Raw genomic sequence first — 22763 nt, 5'->3', positions numbered from 1 at the left:
GTCATCTCAAATGAACAAACACAAATAATAAAATCTTGTCACACATACTCATGAGAAACCTACTTCAATTGTGTCTCTGATGAATTCTTCTAGACCCTTTTGAGAAGGAAAAGTAATATCAATTTTGTATTAAAATTAAATTCTTCAAGAAATAGAAAAAAAAGAGAGCACTTTTCAGTTCATTTTTGTGAGACCAGCCACACCCTGATTCCATGACATAAGTTACGTGTTCCAAGTGGAACCAAATAAGTCTGTGACAGGAGAGCAAATGTCATTTGATGCCATTTGTGTGAAATTCAAGAGTGAGCATGAGAGAAATCTAAGTCATGGGCCTTTAAAGGAGTGAGATGCTGACTCGATGTGCATGGGGCTGTCTGGAGTGCCCCCTGCCTTACCAGGGCTGTCCTTAAGAGTTTGCATAGACATAAACTTTCATTTGCCTGTGCATACAAGATTTCTAACACACTCTATATATGCTATATCTAATGTTTGTTCTTTGTCCATTTTCATGTGTGGTATGCATGTGTGCATTTACGTGTGTGTGTGTGTGTGTGTGTGTGTGTGTGTGTGTGTGTGTGTGAATGTGCACAAAGGCCCAAGGTTGCTAAAAAGAATCATCCTTTATTACTTTTCTACCTTATTTTTTAAGAAAGGGTCTCTTACTCAAACCCAGAGCTTACTGATTCACCTAGTCTTATTAGCCAGCCTGCTCTGGGGATCTCTTATCTCCAGTTTCTGATCCTAGGATTATGTATGGACTACCATGCAGACCCAGTGTTTACATAGGTTTTGGGGAATCCAAACTCTGGTCCTCATGCTTGTGTGGCAAGTGCTTTAACCGTGAGGCTATCTCCTCAGCCCTCTATTTATCTTTTTAAAAAAAAAGTCTAAGCCTTGCCTGATGTGACACATAGGACTTTCATCATCATAGGCTCCTCTTCTATTACACTGACTGTGTGTACTTTCCTGACCACTACTCTATTCTGACTGCCTTCAGTACAAACACACCTCTGATAGACCTGGTGTGACAGCAGGGAGCACCCTTCACCCCGGGAATGAAGGAATCACTAGCCCCAAGTTGGCTGTGACAGGGCACCTCGTTCCCCCACATCTCACCTGCTCACCTACTCATGTTGTTTTCTTTGTAGGCACGATGGTTCTGGGAAGCATACTTCCAGTCCATTAAAGCCATTGCCCTGGCCACCCTGCAGATCATCAATGACAGGATCTATCCATATGCAGCCATCTCCTATGAAGAGTGGAATGACCCTCCCACTGTGGTAAGTGGGTTCCCGTGCTAGCTGTGTGAGCCATCGAGATGGGAGAAAGGAAAGTATCCTACTGAGGATAAGAGTATTTAAATGCCAGCTGTCTCAGATGGGCGAGTTTTTCAGACTTGCAGCTTGATACGGGCACCTTGGTTCAGGAAGTGTGGCCAGAGTGGAAGGACAGAGGAGCAGCAGCCCTCTATTTGTTCTCCATGCACTTGAGAAGAGTCTGTTTATTTTAAGGTCAAGGTGAGCGACACATGGGTCTTGTTGTAAGCTGAAGACTTCCTGACTGCTTTGGCACTGAGTGCCTAGAACATTTGAAAAGGTTCCCGCCACAGCTTAATGATGGGCTTGTTTGAACATCCTGCTCTGCTGGAAATGCCATCAAGTGCTTGACATGTGTTAGTTGACATTCCCAAAGCCCTGGGAACAAAACAGTAGTAAGCAAAAGTAATGGAGTGGCCTTTGGGATTACCAGTCTCTTGCTAAGTCGTGAGCAAGAGGGGGTGTGTTCAGAAGTCTGGAGGAGGCAGAGGCACATGTGTCATCGTAGGGACTGTGACAGTGGCTTATAGGCACACCTTCTTTCTCAGTGAAAATGCCAAGTGCTCTGGGTGGCAATTATGACTTCCTAGCTGCTCTCAGATACACCTGGTGGCGTGGCTCACGGACGCAGAGCTCTCATATGGGAGCAGATGCTTCTCCACACTCCATCCCATTGATCACCCCCCATCACCTAAGGTGGACTTCTCTAGCTAGGGCTGCATGCTGCCACACAGTTGATCACATCAGATCTTCATTTATTTTTCCTTGCCTGAACCCCTTCCCCCTTTTGTCCATTTTCATATGGGTACTGGGTGGTTGGCACTCCATCAGGGAAAAAAGGTAGACCCTGGCCTCAAGTGAACACTGAGGGTGTAAGTCCTGCCATAGAACAGTGCTCCAGAGCATGAGAGCATGTAGCCACATCTCTCTCCTCCCTGCAGTGTTCCCGAGAAGAGTGCAAACACATGTGTAGAGCAAACACATGCTTTTTTGAGGTGACCTCCTTTAACCATTTCCTCTTTGAGCTTGTATGTCTAAAACATACTAAAACCGTTATTCAATGAAATCATAACAGGCAGTTCCCGAAACCTCGGAAAAGGAATGGACATCCAAACACAGAAGCATTTAAAACTTCCAGTAGACATGACACAGTCAGATCTCAAAAGGCGAAGCAGAGAAACAACTTTAGAAGCTGTTAAGGGAAAATGCCAACTCAAACACAAAAACAAAGGCACCCGAGTAACTTCAGCTCTTGGGCTGGCAAGATGGCTCAGCTCAGATGGCCAAGCCTGACACAGCTGAGCTCAGTCTCCAGTGAGGACCAGTTCCCACAATTTGTCTCATACATATGACATGTACACATATACACCCACACACACACCACAAATAACAAATAAATAAATAAATAAATAAATAAATAAATGAAAACTTTTTTTTTAATTTTTAAAGAATAATATCAGGGGGCTGGAGAGATGGCTCAGAGGTTAAGAGCACTGACTGCTCTTCCAGAGGTCCTGAGTTCAATTCCCAGCAACCACATGGTGGCTCACAACCATCTGTAATGAGATCTGGTGCCCTCTTCTGGCCTGCAGTCATACATGCTGTATACCTAATAAATAAATAAATCTTTAAAAAAAAAAAAAAGAATAATATCAGATTTCTTATCATCAACCCTAAAAGCCAGTGAAGATGAAATGATGTATTTCAGTCCCTGAAAGACATGACTGTCAACTGACAATACCCAACAAAATTATCCCTGAAAACTGGTGTAGCTGTAAGGACGGTTTTGGACAAGCATAGACTGAGACAGCTCATGATGGGCCAGCCGGCACTGCAGCAAATCCTGACAGAAGAACTCTCCAGAGGATGAGGGTAGCCCTCTGTGAGAGCACGTGAGGAGTGCATTTCATGAGAGGAACCGATGGACAGCGGAGAGCCAAGAAGTACTCCATCATGCCCAACACAGTGAACCTGTAAACCCCTAACACTGAAGGAGGAGCAGGAAAAGAGCTGTCAGTAACCCACCTAGCCAGGGAAACAGCCAAGGAGCAGGCCCCTCAGTAACCTTAGATGCGACAATTGGCCCTACTCACCGACTAACAGGTGCAAAGTAGGTAACTGGATTAAAACCCAACACCCAGCTGTGTATCATCTCCAAGACATATACTCCTGGCACAGACATTAGAAAATGGAAAATCAAAGGAGGGAAATCCCCCTACCAAGCCAGTGGAACCACGAAGCAGCTGGTGTCATGATTCTGATATCTGATAAAGTAGACTCCAAACCAAAACTATTCAGAAGAGATAAATCCATTACACATTTAAAAGGAGAACAGTTTATAAAGATTATATAGCAATATAGTAAATATTTGTACATTGAACATTGTAGGCTCCCAATTTCATAAACACTAAATGGCATGAAAGGTAGGAGAAGTCCTGATGTGGTACTGCGGGGGGACTTCAATACTCCATTCTTGTCTTTAGTCAGGTCTTCCAGACTAAAAGTAGAGTGACAACAGAGCTAACCCATACAATTGACCAATTGGATGTAACAGACATCGACAGACCATTCCATCCAACAGGTGACAGAATATATATTCTCAGCAGCCCATGAAGCCTCCTCTACAGTCAGTCACATTAGGTGTCACCGAACAAGCCGTAACACATGCAGAAAGCTGAAATAATTCCTTCTATTCTCTTAGACCACAGACATAAAGTAAAAAATCAACAAGAGAAACTGCCGAGACTACACAGATACTTTACTCTTTAGTTAACAGTGAGTCACTGAAGAAGTCATGGAGGGAATTTAACATTCCTACACTCTGATGAAAGTGATAGCATAGCCTATTGAACTTCTGAGATAGAAGGGGAGCCATTTATAGTAATTAGTGTTCAAATTTTAAAAAAGAAATCAACGGTTTAATATGGTAGCTCAGGAGTTAAGAGCCCTTCCAGAGGATCCAGGTTCAATTGCCAGCACCTCCATGGTGGCTCCCAGCCTTCTGTGACTGCAGTCTCAGGAGATCTGACACCCTCTTCTGACCTCCACAGGCACCAGGAACACACCTAGTATGCAGACAGGCACATAGGCAAAACACATACACGTAAAGTAAAATACAATTTTATAAATCACAGCAATGTCAAATAAGGTACCTAATGATATATCTGAAGTTTCTAGAAACACAAGAAGCCAAACCCAAATCCACTGTGGCCAGATATTATAAAGATCAGGGAGGAAGTTAATAAATTAGAAACTAAAGGAACAACTCATAGACTTAAAGTGCTGGTGCTTTGAAAAGATGAACAAGATTGACAAAGCCTTGACCAAATTAACCAGAAGAAAGAGAAGCACTGCATTGATATTTTAGAGGTGAAAGGGAAATTGTTACAATAGAATCCGATAAAATCTGGAGAATCATTAGGGAGTATTGTAGAACTTATTTTTCAAAAAGCTGAAAATTCTGGAAATAGTTGATAGATTCTTTTTTTTTTTTAATTTATTTATTTATTGTGCATACAGTGTTCTGCCTGCATCCCTGCAGGCGAGAAGAGGGTACCAGATTTCATTACAGATGGTTATAAACCATCATGTGGTTGCTGGGAATTGAACTCAGGACCTCTGGAAGAACAGCCAGTGCTCTTAACCTCTGAGCCATCTCTCCAGCCCAATAGATTCTTAAGTATATAACACCTACCAAAATTAAATACTATAAGAATACAAAGACATCAACACAATTGAAGCAGTAATGAAAAGTCTTTCTACAAGGAAAAGGCCAGGACTGGGCAGATTCACTGCTGAATTCTTCCAAACCTTTAAGGAAGAGCTCACACAGTGCTCAAAATATGCCACAATATTGAAAGGGAAAGAACACTACCCATCTCATTCTGTGAAGCCAGTATTATCCTGATACCAAACCAGGTAAGAACATGACAATAAAACTATAGACCAACTTTCACGATGAACAAGGATGTAAAAATTTTCGACAAAATACTTAACAAACAAAATTGAAGAGGACATTAAGATCATACATCACAATGAAGTTGGTTTCATCCCAGGGGTGCAGAGTTAGTCCAATATTCACAAACAAATAAGTGTTACACACTAGGTAAATAAAGACTTCAGGACAAAAATCACATGATCTTCTCAATGACTACAGAAAAGATATTTGACAAAGTTCAAAATGGCTTCATGGCAAAAGTCCTAAAGGAACTAGGACTAGAAAGAACTTTCAGTATAGGCAAGGCTTTTTAAGGCAAATAGATAGCCAATGTTATGCTAAATGGGGAGATACTGGGAATATTTCCTCAAACTCTGGAGTGCTCACTCTTCACTCACATTCAATATGGCTAAAGCAATAAGACAAGAAAAGGAAATAAAGGGACATGAGTAAGAAGCAGAAGAAGTCAAACTCTTCCCATTTGCAAATGCTGTGAACTTATTTAAAAGACTCTATGGACACACCAGAAAGCTCTTAGGTCAGGTGAATATTTTCAGCAAAGTGACAGGGCTCAGAATCAGCATACAAAAATGAAAAGCTTTTCTATTTCAATAACTTCCCAAGGAGGAAATCGGGATTCCTTTCACAATGGCTTCAGTCAATAAATAAGTGAACAAATAAACCTGGGGAGGACCCTAACCAAGGAGGTGAGGATGTCTATAATGTAGACAGACCTGAGGACACTGAAGAAAGAAATTGAAGATGATGCTAGACAGTGGAGATGTGTTCAGTGCTCTTGGATTGAAAGAACTAACATTGTCTAATCTACAGACTATACAATCCCCATAAAAATTCCAATGGCATTCTCCACACAACTAGAAAAAAATCCTAAAACTCACATGGAAGCACAAAAGACCATAGATAGCCAAAGAAATCTTAAAGCACGATGCCAGACCTATTACAGTGCTTGACTTCCAATTATACCACCAAGCCATAGTGGAAAAGTCAATGTGGTATTGGCACAGGAACAGACACTTACACGAATGGAATAGACGAGATGACCAGAAATAAATCCATAGTCACCTGTTTTTTGACAAAGGTGTCAAAAGCACACACCGCATAAAAGATAGCCTTCTTAGCCAATGGTTCTGGAGGTACAAGGAGACACAGGAGCAGGTGGTTTAGGTGCTTGCTCAAGGACACTGGAGGAGGAGGAGGAGGAAGCGTGTGAGAGGGAGGAGATGAAGCCTAAGGAGAGCTGGCTCACAGGATATCCCTAGCTTAAACGAGGCGTTAGTGTTCTCGGTAGATGCTGAGAAATCACTGTAGCATTAATGGAGTAAGAGTCCACTTGAGATCAACCTGTGTGTGACACCAGTGTAAAGGATTGATATGCATAGCAATGGGACAGCATTGGAGACAACTTGAGGGCATGAAGGCAGATTTGAGCCGTGTGTGGGGAGATTGATTGTTCTTACTGGTGAGCCGGAGCCATAGTGTGTCATTTATCCTGAGAGGCTCAGTCTGGCTCAGTCTGCCTTTCTAGCCTTCTCTCCTGCCTGCTTTGAGGAGTTCTAGAGTATGGCCCACAGTTGATTCCTTCCCGTGTGCCCAGCCATTGCTCCTCCCTCATCCTATATGCCTTTCTTCGCCATCAGTCCCTTTTCCCAGGGACCTGCACATATATCCTTTCCTCCTTAAGGCTTTGCAGTGCACTCTCCTCTCAGGAAGCCGTCTTTTCCTCTTCACAACCTCTGAGGGTGTGGAATCTGTTCCTTCCCATCACTTAGCACACATGGGAAGTATAATTTCCCATGAGGTTTTAAGCAGCTGCAGGACTCACAGGCTAGTGTGATAGCCATTATTTTGGTTGTCCCCCCATATACTACCTGCCTAGAAGGTAGGGGAGTGATAGATGCCCTCTGTAAAGTAGTCTCATGGTGCATGATGGCCTGTGGCCTGTGCTAGTCACATAATTGGCAAATTGTGTAAACAGGTGAGGACCAAGCATCCCACTGCCTGAAAAGTCCTCTGGGAGCCACTGAGCCCCCTCTCTGTGGAATATAACTCCTGCCCTGGCATATGGTGCAAGTTTGAACTGAAGATTCTCACGTGTGTTCCTCCACAAAACGCACACAAGTGCTACCAGCATACTCAGGCAGACAGTAATCGTTGGACTTTACCCGGAGTGTTTATCTCAAGCTCTAAGAATAAATAATTAGAGTTCCAATTCTCTTTTGCAAGTATAGATTAAGGGAAAATGTGAAATTGTATAGTTTTGAAGTGGATATACTTGGAGTTTAAGACAGATGGTCAAAGTGAGGAACTCATAGCTTGATAAAGAACACAAGTATAAAAGGCATAAATCTAGGTATACATCCAGAAATGTATTTGTTATTTTTCATTTGGTTCTTTCTTAAATACCTGTTCAGGGCACTTTGGTATTTATCACATCTGTAGTCAGTCAGGTGATGAGGTTCCTGATTTACAACCCAGGGCTGCTTGCTTCTGCGTCTTCAGTGGAACCAATAGGCGGGAGGCTGGGTAGCAATGATTCATGTGTAGTTGACTTCTCCCTCCCCTCAGGAATATTTAACTGACTCTAGATGAGATTACTCTGAGCTCGGTCTGCAGGGGAGTCTGTCCTCTAGATTCCAGCAAATTTACAGTGTCAGACACCCGAGGTGGGAGTAGGTGTGGATGGTGGTCAGTAAATCAAGGATGCTCTGGACTGCTTAAAGGTGTGCTGCTGGCCTCCCGCCTACTCTGTGCATGCTCAGACAGGGGAAGGAGAGGTGAAAGCTGTATTTTGGATAGATACAGCTGTCTTCATTTAATATAGAAATGGCTATGGCTGTGGGTGACAGACAGTGAGGGGTGGCCTCCTAAAGCATTCATCACCAGATGCTTTACTAGTCTAATTGGTAGGGCGAGGCCAGTTACATGGTGTTCCACTTTTAGAACCTGGGAGCATTTGCCACAGGGAGCCTGGAGCACTAATTGGAAGTAGCAGGTCTGCCTGGATTAGAGAGACTGTGCTTGGGGAAGGACTTCTCTCTAAGCTTAAACTGGTTAAGAGGCAAATAAGGATGGAGAGAGAGTTCAGACAGTAAAGTGAGGACCTGAGTACAACCCTCAGCACCCTGTGAAAAAGCTAGGCCTGGTGCAACACAACTGTAATCCCAGAGCTAGGGGTGAATCCCTGGTCTCTACACAAATGTGTGTGTGTGTACATGTATAGTCCGCACATGAACACACACACACACACGCACACGCACATGCACACATGTGCACGAACCAAAAGTTGTTTTTGAAAAGAAAGAATGCAGGAGCTGGATGGAGGTGGCTCAGTTGTTAAGAGCACTAGCTACTCTTCCAGAGTCCTGAGTTCAATTCCCAGCATTCACATGGTGGCTCACAACCATCTCTAACTAGTCCCATGGGATGTAATGCACTTTTCTGGTGTGCAGGTGTACACACAGACAAAGCACCCATATACATAAAATTCATATATACATAAACACACACAAACACATACACACATATACATACATAACACATAAATGAAAGAGTGGATGTTTTTATCCTGAATTTCCTTAGCTCGTCCCAGGGCTTCCTATGTCTTTTACCTTTTCTGTTTGTCTACCCGTTGATCTCTCTCTCTCTGCACCCACCTGACAAATGTTATCATCTCCTTCTGCCTCCTTCCTCACTGTCCCTGCAGACTACCATTTCTGGGCTGGCCAAGGCAGCCAGGCTTTTCCCCAGACACCACCCTGGACCTCTGATCTCAGATATGTGAGATGCAGAAGGACAGAGACAGAGAGTATTATGTTGCATCTGGCTTTCTAGCATGTGCTACCAAAGCTGAATCATCTCAATAACATTCTTTTAAAACATCGAAAGTATTATCTTCTTACAATTGTGTATTTCCTCCTTATTTTCTATAATGTGATTTTTTTGTTCCATTATGATTTTATTTACTCTTCTGTTAGACACATTTTTTTTTCCAAGTTTTAACTGGCAACAATGCCAGGAAAGATTGCCTTCTCTCCGTTTTTTCTTTCTGTGGTTATTATACCAGATAGTCTGTCTAGTTTATGTTAACTTGACCCAAGCTAGAACCACTTTAGAAAAGAAAATGCCCCACCTTGGCCTGTAGACAAACCAGTGGTACATTTTCTTGATTGATGATTGATATAGGGGAGTCCAGCTCTCCGTGGGTGGTGTCACCCCTAGACTGGTGGTCCTCAGTGCTAGCTGAGCAAGCCATGAGGAGCAAGCCAGTAAGCAGCACTCCCCCATGGTCTCTGCATCAGTCCCTGCCCCCAGGTTCCTGCCTGGAGCTCCTTCCCTGACTTCCCTTCATGATGTTTGCTCTAACTAAGACATCAGACCTAGAACAAGGAAGAGAGAGAGGAATTCTCATTGTGTCTATTGATAAAAATTAGTGAGGAATTTGGGGAGGCTGCTTAAAGTGTATAATTGTCTAAGAGTGAGATGGAAAAACAAAAGCTTGTTACAATGAAGTCCAGCTAGCAGGTTGACTTACCTGCCATGGACCAGTCACATAAGGGTTATGTATATATGTGGACTTCCTGTAAGCCTCTGTCCAAATCCAGGTTTTGGAAGTGAAAAGTCCAGAGGACTGTTTACACACTAGATGGTCTGTGAGAGCTCCCAGTTGGTTGGTGCCAAGCATGGACTCAGTTGGGCAAATCTGGGGTACTTGACTACAGACCCCTGCCTGTCTACCCCAAGGTCCAGCTTAAGGTTAGGGTGGGTGCATAGAACTCACACTGTAGTAGGTTCTCAGGCCTTGGGTGTAGTGTATGCTGCTGACCTAAGGGCCACGCTTTGATGTGGAGTTTGACCTTCTCTCCACACCTTGGCTCACTGACTCAGGAAGGCTCTTCTCTCCTCACCTCTTGCCTCCTTCTGACCTGCAGGGTTTAGGTTAGAAGCATCCAGAGGCTGTTCGGGCTCTGTCTCTGCCATACCTATGGCTAAAGGTTGCTTGCACTCAGCTGTCCAGACAGCTCTTGCTCTTGTGCTTGTTCTGCAGCCCAGGAAGGCTGGTCAGACACCTGAAGCAGAACTCTCAAGTGGGAAAGACACCAGTTTCACAAATTGTCTGGCTCAACTCAACACCTGCCCTTTAGCTTCTGGGTTGTGGAATGTTTGTCTGGAATTTGAGGGCCTTTTCCCCAAGGAACTTCTTGGCTGATTCTCAGGCCCTTTCTTCTTACTGCCTAGTTAAGATAAAAATATGTATGCAATTCAGAAATTTAGTTTGCCTTTTAAGAAAAAGTTTTTGAGTTATATTGTTTTTAGAGGTGTATCGTGACTTAGGTAACATTTGCACATGTGGTCTAGCATGCTACCTTAAATTCTAGACTTTCCTGTGAAGAGCTGCAGGGAAGCTCCAGAAGTCTCAAGTTCAGCAATCAGGAAATAAAGAAAGCTGGGCTTTGGTCTGCAGATAGAAAGATGCAAGACCTAAGGGGTTTGGCTGATTCTGGTCAGACAGAGACAGGCAGGACCAGGCACTGAGCCAGATTTGAATGGGGGGAATATATAAGGAATATGAAAGAACAAACTTGGGGGTGTGGCTGAGATCACAACCGTGCCAGTCAAATCTTTTGTAGTGGAAGGGCTCTTCCACTGTATGACAGACATCTGTATGGCACCCCCGCGGTGGACACTGGGAGAATCCCCAACCCCTGTTACTGTGGATGTGGCCCTGCCTCTCTCCATCCTTTGCTCGAGGCGCACTCTGAGGGCCCCAGCATTCATGAATCAAACCTGGCTGCCTCTTGACATCGCACAGCATGTGGGAAGGCAGTGAATAGAATAATGTTTTAGAGAATGTGGAAGCTTGCCCTGGCAGCAGATGAACTGAGAACACGCTTACTGCCCTGGCAGCGCTGCCCTACACCAGTGATCAGGTATTAATTAGTACAGTAGACCCCCTGGGCTTCAGGGGTTGTGGCCAGGTTCCCTCCAGTTCTGCCTCAGTGATCCCAGAGCATAGTTTTGGTTTAGTTTTTTGGTTTTTGTTTTGTTTTGGTTTGATTTGAGACAGGGTTTCTCTGTATAACAGCTCTGGCTGTTTTGGAACTCACTCTGTAGACCAGGCTGGCTCCGAACTCACAGAGATCTGCCTGCCTGTGCCTCTGAGTGCTGTAATTAAAAGTGTGCACCATGGCCGGGCCCCAGAATGTTGTTTTAAGAGTCTCCAAAGTAATATTTGAATAAGATTTTCTCATAACCAGGTCATTAGAGTTGTAGATTAGAGAAAAAAGCCACATTGCTTTGGCCAGAGTTTGACACTTGATTTTTATCCCCCCCTACAATATTTCTTCATTTTATTGTTTAAAAATAGTATTGTTTCACACATTTAAGTGGTCACATAAAAACTGGAGCCTGTTCCTGGGGGCAGCTGCTTTCAAGTCTTTCAACTCCTCTGGCTGTCTTCCTGGTTCCGTACAAAATGCTCATAATGGAATTTTTAAATTTTGTTCTAAGAGACATCTTTTTCACTTTGTCCACTGTAACTGGAAGTTTTCCTGTGTCCTGCCTGGTCCCACAACCTCTCAGACCCAATTAAACACATGGAGGCTTGTATTACTTACACACTGTATGGTCTATGGTAGATCTCTTGCTAGCTAGCTCTTATATTTTAAATTAACCCATTTCTATTAATCTGTGTTTTTTTTTCCACGTGTTTTGTGGCTTTACTGGTCTATTGGCATGTTGCTTCTCCTTCAGTGGCGGCTGGCATTTCTCCCTGTCTTCTTCCTGTCTCTCTGTTTGGATTCCCTGCTTGCCTCTAAGCTGCCTTGCCATAGGCCAAATGGCTTTATTTATCAACCAATCAGAGCAACGCATATTCACAGCATACAGAAGGACATCACCCATCAGTCCACATTGGTGCTTTTTCTCCCATTCTCTCTGTTTTCCCTGTATGTTTTATGCTGTGCATCTGACTGGTGGTGGCACCTCATGGCTTTTCTTTAAAACCCCCAATTCTTATGCATAATTGGGGCTATATACATATGGTTTTCAGCTGAGCCAAGTCATGAATAGTACTTGACTCCCTATTTTCCAAGGAGGTAATAGCTCCTTTTTCTTTCCACTTTCCTTGGTTCTACTGTAATGGTTTTCACTAACCACTCTGGTTAAGACAGTAAAATGGTCAGTGCTGGTAGACTCCAGGCTCCTTTCTTTGGTTTTGTTGGCCTGTCTTGTGCCGCAGTCTGAGTGAGTCCTCTGTGGCTCTCTATATAGCTGTTATCCTGATCCTTTGCATTCTGGAATTCTCTTTCCTCTCTGCATTGTGCAGTTTCCTTTTCTGGTTTCTTCCTTCCAAAGAACTTCTTAAGGCAGACCTGAGAGAGAGAGAAAGGGAGGTAATGCTCTGTCATCTTGTGTGTCTAGAAATGTGTTTATTTTCAGTGTGATGAGTAGTGGGACTCAGCATTATGGTGGAAAACAGAGTTTTGTTTTTGTTTCTGTTTTGTTTCGAGACAGGGTTTCTCTGTGTAGCCCTGGCTGTCCTGGAACTCATTCTGTAGACCAGGCTGGCTTTGAACTCAGAGATCTGCCTGCCTCTGCCTTCCGAGTACTGAGATTAAAGGCATGCGCCACCACCAGCTTTTACTGTTAACTTTCCCCTCAACTCTTGGCAACTTCTGTGTTCTAAAATTTGAGCATCATGTGCCCTCGCGTGAGGGTTTTACTGACAGTGCTGACTCAGGCTCTTTCAAGCTGGAAATCCAGGCCTTTCAGCGCAGAGACATTTTCTCATTTTCTTCCTGTATATTTGGTTAGTGTCTTCTGTCCTCTCCTTTCTCGGCAGTGTCTATCACTTGGATGGTGAATGTGTGGATTAATCCTGCTTCTTTTCTTGCCGGACCTGGTCTTTCTGTTCTCATTTTGTGACATTTCCTTCCTTTATCCTTTAGCTTTTGATTAAAACAAAACAAAAACCATCTCAGTTCTTCTTATTTTAAGGGTATATAATTTTTCATCTCTGAAGAGATTATTTGTGGTTTTATTTCCTTGCATTGTTTCCTTTTATTTCTTTTCTAATTTTTTTATTTGCTCTTTTGTAATGAAAGCTTTCTTTATATACCTGGCCAGAGGTGGCATCAACTCTTGTGAGTGAGGCATTGAAAGCTGATTGGAAGCTCTGGGCTTCAGTGAGCTTGCCAGCTGCACTCAGGTTGGGAAGATGGGGACCCAGGCATTTGCACAAATGTTAATGTTAATAGTTACTTCTCTTGGACTGGTTTATTTGCTTTGGAAAATCGTCTTTGTGCTCAGGGTGAGGGTCGGAGAAGGGATGCACAAGTGTGGGCTCCAAGCATTTGGGAACTGAGTAAGGGAAGGAGATGGTCCTCGATCTTCCTTTTGTAGAAGGTACCTCACCCCACCTCCTGGTCTTGACGACTGTGAGTCTGGAATCTCTCAGCTTCATTTGCCCCATGGAATAATCTTTCCTTCTGCAGAGTTTGGGAATGGGGTTGGCCTGTCTGTGCCTTAGGTTTAAGTGATCTTTGACCAACTTTCTTATTGAATGTCTCTAAGTAGCTCCAGTGTCTGTCTTCTTGTCATCATCACTGGTAGGAAGCATATAATTGACTGACTGATTGATTGATTTTACTTTGCTGTGTCATTCTTGTTAGTCTGACTTTTGTTCGTTGTTTTTGCTTTTTGAGACTTACTGTTGCCCAGGTTGAACATAAATGTTCCTCTGTCTCAGACCCATGAACCCTGGGACAATAGGTGACGCCTTCACATGTCAGGGACCAGCCCAACCATTGAACAGTCCTTGAAGGGAGGAGTGAGGATTAAGAAATAATAGATATGCCGGGCGGTGGTGGCGCACGCCTTTAATCCCAGCACTCGGGAGGCAGAGGCAGGCGGATCTCTGTGAGTTCGAGGCCAGCCTGGGCTACAGCGCGAGATCCAGGAAAGGCGCAAAGCTACACAGAGAAACCCTGTCTCGAAAAACCAAAAAAAAAAAAAAAAAGAAATAATAGATATGAAAAATATAGATATAGATGAAGAAAAAGACAGAGACACAGGACAGCTTGGGGAGGGCTCTGGGTCAATACCACAGTCTTAGAAGAGAACTTGTCCTGTGTATAGTAAGACACACACACACCTTCTTTTGCGAAGCAGCAAGGGAACTTTATTCAAAAGCAAAGCTACTCACAGGCCATAGGTAAGCTGCTGCAGATCGGTGCCTGTCCGAATGACAAGGCAGTCAGGGGCTCGTAGACATCTTTGGATTTGAAGTATCTGATGCTTTTGCCTGGTTAGATACAAATTATGCACCTTTGTGAGTAATATCACAAAAGCATGTGTTCTTGTCATGTCAGAGGACACAGAGCGTCAGTTTGTACCGTTGTGATGATGGTGGCTTGGACCAGGGGTTCCTTCCAGTCTTTTCCAGGGCTTCATTACTGTTTCCCTTTATATTTGTCATATGAGGGAAGCAGTGGCTTTTCAAACTGTAAATATCCTTTTATTTTCAAGTTTGCACCCTCTAGTTTGAGTCCCATGTGGATCCCTGCCGGAGCAGGCGGCCCGTGGTTCTGCTTTTGAGGCTGAGTTTTCTCTTTAACCTGAGCGTCATGTCACCGGTTATTTGGGAAATTTCCCATCATCTTGTCTATGAATGTTAAATATCTGTATTTTTCACTCATCACTCCTTCTAGAGTCTTGTTAAATTTGTGTGCAACTTTTTTCCTTCTGCCTTTATTGTCTGTTTGTTGGTTTGGTTTTGTTTCCCAGATTTTCCACATTTTTGTATCTCTCATGCTGGAGAATGTTTTCACAGCCATTTTCCTGTTTTCTTCAGCTGTGACTAAGGCATGTTTTTATCTACCCATTGTGTTTTAAAATTCAGTGGTTATTGGTGGAAACTCATTATGGTTACTCTAATCAAATCCGTCTTCTTGGCCCTTATGTTTTTATTTTTAAGACAGGGTCTCACGCTCTACCCTAAGCTGACCTTGAACTCTGAACCCATCTGACTCCATTTAGTTTCTTTTATGTCTTGAAGCATCTGAGACATTTACTTCACAGTCTGCCGCTCCAGTTCTCTGAGTTCCTGTGCGGCCTCCTCTTGTCATTGGTCACCTGACTTTTTTTTGTCTTTGGTTGTATTAGTTCCTTAGTCTTTATAATTTTGGAGTGTGAGTTAGTTTACCTTTGATGAGGTTTTCTGTGTTTCTACTTTGTTACAAATTGGGCTAAGAGGGGACTTGCTTTTCACTCTGTTTTACTTCATTCATTTCTTTATTATTAATTTATTAGTTAATAAATTAATGCTTCTTCAGGTACTCTCGAGGCAGCATAGAGATAAATCACTCTCCCGCACCAGCTCCTCAGCTGAAGTATCTGAACTTCACATAGACCCTGCTAAACCCAAACCTGCATGCAGGCTACCTTCCATTAAACTTTCCCGAGCGGAACATCTGTCACCACCCCAAGCTCAGGTCTAGAAAGAGGAGTGCATGTGTTCTGTTGCTTGTGTCTCCTAGGGGGTGGCTTTTCCTGCTCCTCTTCCTTCATTGGTCACACAGGCCTAGTGTCCAAGTCTCCCTCCCACTCTCTCCCTCTCTGGCCTCCAAGCCACTGAAGATGAGCATCGTTGCACACGTAGCCTCTGCCCTTCTGGGTGCCGCTGTGCCCACAGCTCCAGTGCCTACCACTTCCCTTGAGTTGCTGCTGCTTTGTTCTTAGACCCAGGGGTTTCCCTTTTCCTGCGGCCTCAGCTGCAGGTTGAAAAAGAAGTTTGTTATATTTCATCCTAGATTTTTATGTGTTTTACAGGAAGAGGATTTTTGAAAAGAAAGACTCCGTGTGTTTCAGCTTCCAAAACTTTGTCAGACCCCGATCCATCATTGTCTCCTTCCTTGTCCTTTTTGCCCTGTGGGTTCATGCCTTCTTTCTTTCCCCCCAAGGAGAAACAGAGGAAAACACAGTAGACAAAACACGCACCTTAGTGAAATTCCAGCGCATTAAGCAATGCCTGTGTTGGGGAGGCTACTCCTTCCTTCCACCTTCCCAGCTCTCCCCGGGTGCACTCTTGTCTGCTCACAGCCATACAGAAACTCTGATTTTCTTGCTCATAACTGTGGTGGTGCTTTGAGCTCAGATGTCAGGAGCTGTAATTTAATCGTTCCCAAGAGTGCCTGTGAAATCTTCCCACCTCACAGCTGAGCTCGCTGATAGAGCCAATGGGCTGCCAGCACACGAGTCTACACATGGGTTCTTTCAAACTACTGGAACTTTGCAAGCATGGGATAGTTTTAGGTGAGATTGTCAACTTGCTTACCCTCTCATAAGAAGTGGTGGTTTAGTGGACTCAATTGCTGTCTTTGGACTGTAAGTGAGCCTTGTTTGTTGGAATCAAGTAAATTATGAGTTTTTTCATGGAGGTCTTTCTTTCAGCTGCTCTGTCAGTCAGGATCCTCATGAAGTGATGGGTCAGGGGGTGATGATTGTGTGTGAAGACTTTGTTTTCAAACTCATCCAAATCTTGTGCAGTATCCCTGTCAAACAGTGGAATTGTTATTTTTGATACATCAAATTGTAAACCAATAAAATCAATGATTGTTATCTTTGCCAATATCTTAAGCAGTCATATCATAGATATATTTAGTGAAATTTATTACTTGCAGGCTGTTATAACTCATGAATTATTGAAAGTATTAACATCTGGAATCCTCTCTTTGCTCATTCCAAATTCTTTTAATATGGCTTATGTTGAGCTGTTTCACTGGCTTCTGTCCATCCCACTGATGGAGGCCACAGCCAGATGAGGGTTCTTATAAATGATTGCCTTCCTTTCCAAGAAATAGGAAGATGAAATGTCAACTTTTTCCTCTACTACCTGAAAAGCAATCAGTGGCCACCCTTCCTGCTCTTCTTGACAGTAGTTTGGCACTGTAAATGAAGAGTAGGCATCTGGCCAGATGCAAAATTCGGAGCTGTATAGAGAAGAGATTGAAGTGGCCAAGCCTCAGCTAATAGCAGGAATTTTCAAGAGGCAGGCAGGTGGGTTTAACCCCCAAGCCTTCAGTAAGCTAAGTGCGACCCAGACATTTTGAACTGTGCATTTTAATCCTCCTTTACTGCTCACGGTCTGAGTGACTTGAGGTGACTGGGGGACTGTCTCCCTCAGCAACAGTTGGATGTCTGTAGGGCTGGGCTTAGGGATGCTAATAGCTGCCGAGGAGTATCGCAGTTAATTCCTGATTACTTATTGGTGCCTGAACTTTCAAAGAAAACAACAATTTGGAATCAGACCTGAGTTCAAGAGCGTTCAGTAGTTTGACCTTGAGTAGGTTTCCTCCCTCTTTGAAATTCATTATCTTTGTAAAGGGGGAATCGTGTGGGATGATTCTTAAGTAGGATGATTATGAAAAATTAGAGGTATAATTTGCAAGGAAGAATCTTTATAAATGGCACAGTACTTTAAAAAGTTGTTACTGTTGTAGCCAGCCACTAATGCAGCTGAGCCTCAGCATCTGTGGGGGATTGGTCCCAGGGTCCCCATGGATACTAAAACCCACTGATGGTTAAGTCCCTAGTGTAAAGTGGTGTAATTGCACAAATCTGTGCACGTTTTCTTATAGACAGATAATCTCTAGATTGCTTTTAATGCTTGAGTCAGTGTGAGTGCTTTGAGAACATCAGTTTCCTTTACTGCTCAGGGAATAAGAGAGGGAAAGGAAAATCTCTACTCGTTCTTACAGATTCAGTGTTGCTCTCAAGTATTTTCAATCCAGTTTGTCGAATATTGGTATGCAACGTCCACAGATACAGAGGTCAGGCTATATAGTGCTTTATCATGTGGAAACATGTAACACAAATTGCTGAATGGTCTTTTAATAAAAAAAAAAAAACTGGTACCAGATATTGGGGTAAATGCTGAAGGATCAGAGAGGCAAAGGAACAAGCCACCTCTTACCTCTAGGACTCCTCAGCCTGAAAAGCCTCCTCAGCCAAAAGGCTTTAGCTCCGGTCTCCTCACAACTTATATACCTTTCTCCGCCACACATATCATTTCCTGTCTGAACTTTCCTAGTGCTGGGAATAAAGGCATGTGACTCCCAAGTATTGAGATTAAAGGTGTGTGCCACCACTGCCTGGCTCTGTTTCTCTCCTAGACTGTGTCTCATGTAGTCCAGGGTGGCTTTGAACTCACAGAGATCCAGACAGATCTCTGCCTCCTGAGTGATAGGATTAAAGGTGTGTGCCACCACTGCCTGGCTTCTATGTTTAATTTAGTGGCTGTTCTGTTCTCTGATCTTCAGGCAAATTTATTAGGGTACACAATATATCACCACAGAAACATGAATTTAGAATTGGATGGGACTCGGTAGAGGAAAATTGAAATTTCCAGAGGGATATTCTTTGTATCTAGGTGATTGTCTTACGTATTTTCTGTTGTCTAGTCCTTATACCCCCAACAGCAGCGTTCTGCTCACTCAGTTCTTACAAGTGAAGGAAGGGAGACATATTTATTTCAGGAACTTCCTCCTGGGCTAGGATGTAGTTCAGTGGTAGTGTGCCTACAATGCATGAAACCCTGGGTATGATCCCTAGCACTACACACTCGTCCTCACCAACATCCTTCTTATGGCTGTATCATCTCACTTTTCCAGTGAGGAAACAGAGGTCTGAAGAAGTATAAGGCTTATCCTATGTGCAAATTCTCTGTCCATCATTTCAACTGATATAATTACTGCCAAATTCTCATGAGAATTATTTTCAGCTTATGCACACACTTGGCCCTCAAATTAAATAAGGAACATGGTGGTACATGACTGAATTTACCATGTAAATATAGAAAGATTTCTCCCAGCTGAGTAACTGAGATAATACCAGATAAGTATTATGGATCGGTTTTAACCTGTTGCTGAGCTGGCATGAAAGGAAGCTGAGCCCCAAAATAAACCAGCCTTGGTGCCCTGGGAGGATGGGTACATATCAAGTGTTCACTATGGAAATCTATGTTATTTGGTGATTGGAAGATTCCACCTGATCACTGTGTGAAATGGGGGATGGAGAACAGTATTTGTCACCTGTGATTCCCCCTACATCAAGACGTGGAGAGCTGTGTTTTGGTGACATGAAGAAGTGACCTGCCTAGATTGGCCCAGTACTGAGAGCTGTGCTCACAAACCACGCCACCCCGTGTGGGCTGTGGGCCAAATTCACACCATGAGGCTAGTCCAAATAAGCTTTGCGGGGGAACCGGAGAGAGCATGTTGGTGACACTCAGACCCTGTCTTGAGGAATTTATCTTCAGTCTGGGTCTCAATCCTTTCAGTAAAGTTCTAGTAGCTCACCATTAGAAACCACAAACTCCTGAAGGCCGAGTGAGAGCAGCAGAAACTGAGCTATTGAGACTTCCAGTTTAGACTAGAGGATTAGATCCAAAGAAGTGGATGGAACGTAACTCTGAGAGACAGGTGGACACTGTGAAGTGCTGTGGAGAACAGAGGTGGACAGCCGACAATTGGAGCTGCAGGAGAAGAGAAGTAGGAGGCGCTTTAGAAAAGATGATGGCTGAGAGTTTGCAGGACTATTATATGATGCCAGGCCTCAGACCCAGGAAGACCAACAAACCACAGGCAGATTATCCAAATAAAGATGGATAGGAGGCCATCGAGAGCCCAGTCTCCAAAGAAGAAGATCTTATACATCTAGATGACAAAAAATGTTTGAATTTGCCCTTGTCACTGTGGCTCTCAATGTCTTCAGACATAGAAAGGGAGGCACATGTGGCCAGATGTCAGAAAGAAGAAGTGCCTGGAGAGAGCAGCAGGAACTGCAGACTGGCAGCCACTGTCGTCAGAGCTGACAGTTCTCTTAGGCCTCTGGCCTTTGATCTTTATCTTCCATGGATCTGCCTCATGTGACATCAGTGAAATTTGGCCCTTGGCGTTATTCTTGTTTTCCAGAACAAGCAGTTATTATTTGGGAGGCAGCAGGTTGACTCCAGACTTGTCTTCAAATCCTTCCTCTATGAACTAAGAAATCTTGATTGAAGATGGACTTGGGCCCGTCAGCACACTCTGGAAGAGAGCTGTGGGTAGTCAGGGCTCTAGAGGTTTAATGGTTAAGGCAGCGTGGGCCACATTACTGATTGCCCCTTTCATATCTCCCAGTAACCATTAACATAAATATCATCTCACCATTTCAGACAGGGGACACCACCCTTGTACAAGCGAGTAATGTGATGCAAACACTTAACCCTCTCAGTGCTTCCTTTGCTTCAGAGGCCTTGGCCCACATCCACCCATAGTCTCTTTGAACCTGGGTGAGGCAGGAAAGGGTTAACTCCTGTCAGTGTTGCCCTTTGACCACTGCAGGATAAGAGGCATGATGAAATACTTTTCAAAGTCTTCTGTGGAAACACATCATGCATAATTGGAGCAAAAAAGAATAAATCAAAGCTTTCTCCCCCCACCCTTTAGTCTGGTAATTCATAATTGAAACCACATTGAGGTAAGGGTTGATAACTTCAAAACAACCAACAAGACTGCCCTTTCTATCAAGGTAGGAATAGGTAAGGCTGCTCATTACAGGGGCTCCAGGCTTCTGTGTAACAGCCGGCCGGTCCTCTCTTCCTCTCTTCACTGACGTCTCACTTTTCACTCAGGAAAATACCCTTGTTTACATCAAATATAAGCTGACTCAAATATCTGTCCAAGTCTCTTGTTTCTGCATGAAGTTATACAGAGGGATGTAAAGCATCTCTGACATGGTGAGCAATGGGAATTGGGTTTCCAGTGGTCCTTGGCTTCTCCTCTGCTGGTATTGGGATTGGTCAGATTGACGGAGGCCTGTAATTGGTCATGAAATATGGCTTTCTCCCTCCTGATTCTTACAGTCCCCAAGTGAACCCAGCATGAGCATTTCAGAATGACTGGCAAAGGCCATTTTGTTTCTGCACAGTAACCATGATCAAGATGGCTTTGGGCTACCATAATCTTTGAGTCTAAGAACTCCAGGACAGGGCTGCCAAGGGACTGGGACAGCTTCCTCCATGTGCAAGCTTGTCACCTGAGTTTGAGTCTTTTGAAGGAGAAACCATTTGATTGCCCTTGACTTTAATAACCTCAGTCTCCCTTGGCCTCCCTTGCAAGGCATCCTGAAACCTGAGTCTGTTAGGAAGGAGCCTCAAGCCTTCCACTGAAATGAAGGCAAGCACTTCCCTCTGGCTGACATTGAGACTGTACAGTCAGCATGGCTATCATAGTCTACTTTAGTGTGGCTTCAGCTTAGCCATGGGAGTTTCTTCATGGAACTTGCAGAGCAAATATTCCATTGTAGGGGTGAGACGAGCAGAGTGGAAGGATGGGTGAGAGAAGAGCCAGGCATTTTGGCCAAAGCCAGCGCTTTGTTAAAATAACACCTACTTCTTCATCCATCTTCTAATATGTCTGAGTGAGCAGTTTCTTGTGACATGATAGGTTTGGAAATTGCCTTGGTACCTACCGTCCTAAGTCAAGATGGCTTTGCCTTCTTTCCTGTCCCCACTGCTGGGCACATCTTGCCATAGTGGAGACTTAATCAGCCATCAGGGTTAATTGCCAGCATTGTTTGCTCTTTCCTGGCAGAAGCCAGAGTCTTGAGTAAATTATGGAGGTTTAAATTTGCCTGATTTCCTGCAGAAAGTGGGGTCAAGAGGTCCCAGACTGTAGACACTCTCTGTGACCAGCCAGCAGGGGTCAGTCCTGAAAGGTATTTCAGAGGTGACTAAATGCCATTTTTTGAAATGTCCCTCTCCACTGGGATATTTCTCTGGGCTTGGTTTGTTGACCTTACCCCAGCAGCACAGAGCTTCTGTGAAGGCATGAGCCCCAATTAAAAGGTGCCTTTTCTCCACCCTGCTGCTGAGCTCTGCAGCCAAATGGGATTATGTTTAAGGAGGGGGTAGTGCTTGGTGCAGAAGCCCATTGCGTGCCCGGGCTCCCTACCTGTGATCTTTAGAGGTAGCCATGTTCATTCATCAGGAAAACACCACTCAGGAGAAGAAAGCCTCAAAAGAAGCATTAAATAAGGCAGTTGTAGCACTGAAAGGCCTGTCACAAGAAGCTTCTCCTTCTCATTCTGTGCCTTCAGCCGTTCTGATCTCCCCCTTCACACATCACCCCGCAGGACCCTGGGTCCCCCCTGTCTGCTGAACTCTCTGCACAAGCTGGATCCTCCCCTGCCTGTCCCTTCTGCAGCTTGCCTCCCCAGGGGAAGGGGGTGTTGTTGGATCTCTGCTTGCTGAGGTGGACTCCTGTTTGGTACTCTGTTATCCTGCCTGCTCTTTGGCATTGTGATTTATCACTCCACCCTGCTGTCTTTCCCACCAAGTGAGGAATGTGTTCATCTTTGTATTTTGAACACTGATCTAGGCTTGAAGAATATGATTAGGAAATGTAGACATAATGAATTTGTTCCTGAAGCAACACTGGTAGGAATAGTTT

The 22763-nt window shown here is 43.9% G+C and overlaps 1 protein-coding gene across 7 annotated transcripts in view; it reads left to right on the top strand.

The window, feature by feature from the left end:
• Positions 1–22763, top strand: part of Ext2 (exostosin glycosyltransferase 2) — a 164559-nt gene that overhangs the window by 60994 nt on the left and 80802 nt on the right. For all 7 annotated transcript variants that reach the window (XM_052726267.1, XM_052726271.1, XM_052726270.1 and 4 more), the window contains one exon: positions 1149–1280. In XM_052726267.1, coding sequence (XP_052582227.1) covers positions 1149–1280 — 132 coding nt within the window. The remainder of the gene's footprint in view (positions 1–1148; positions 1281–22763) is intronic.

Source organism: Peromyscus californicus, unplaced genomic scaffold, assembly GCF_007827085.1.
Source record: "Peromyscus californicus insignis strain IS unplaced genomic scaffold, ASM782708v3 Scaffold_7__1_contigs__length_154581171, whole genome shotgun sequence".
Lineage (NCBI taxonomy): Eukaryota > Metazoa > Chordata > Mammalia > Rodentia > Cricetidae > Peromyscus > Peromyscus californicus.
Note: the sequence above shows the minus strand (reverse complement) of the source record. Positions and strands in the feature narration are given on the sequence as shown.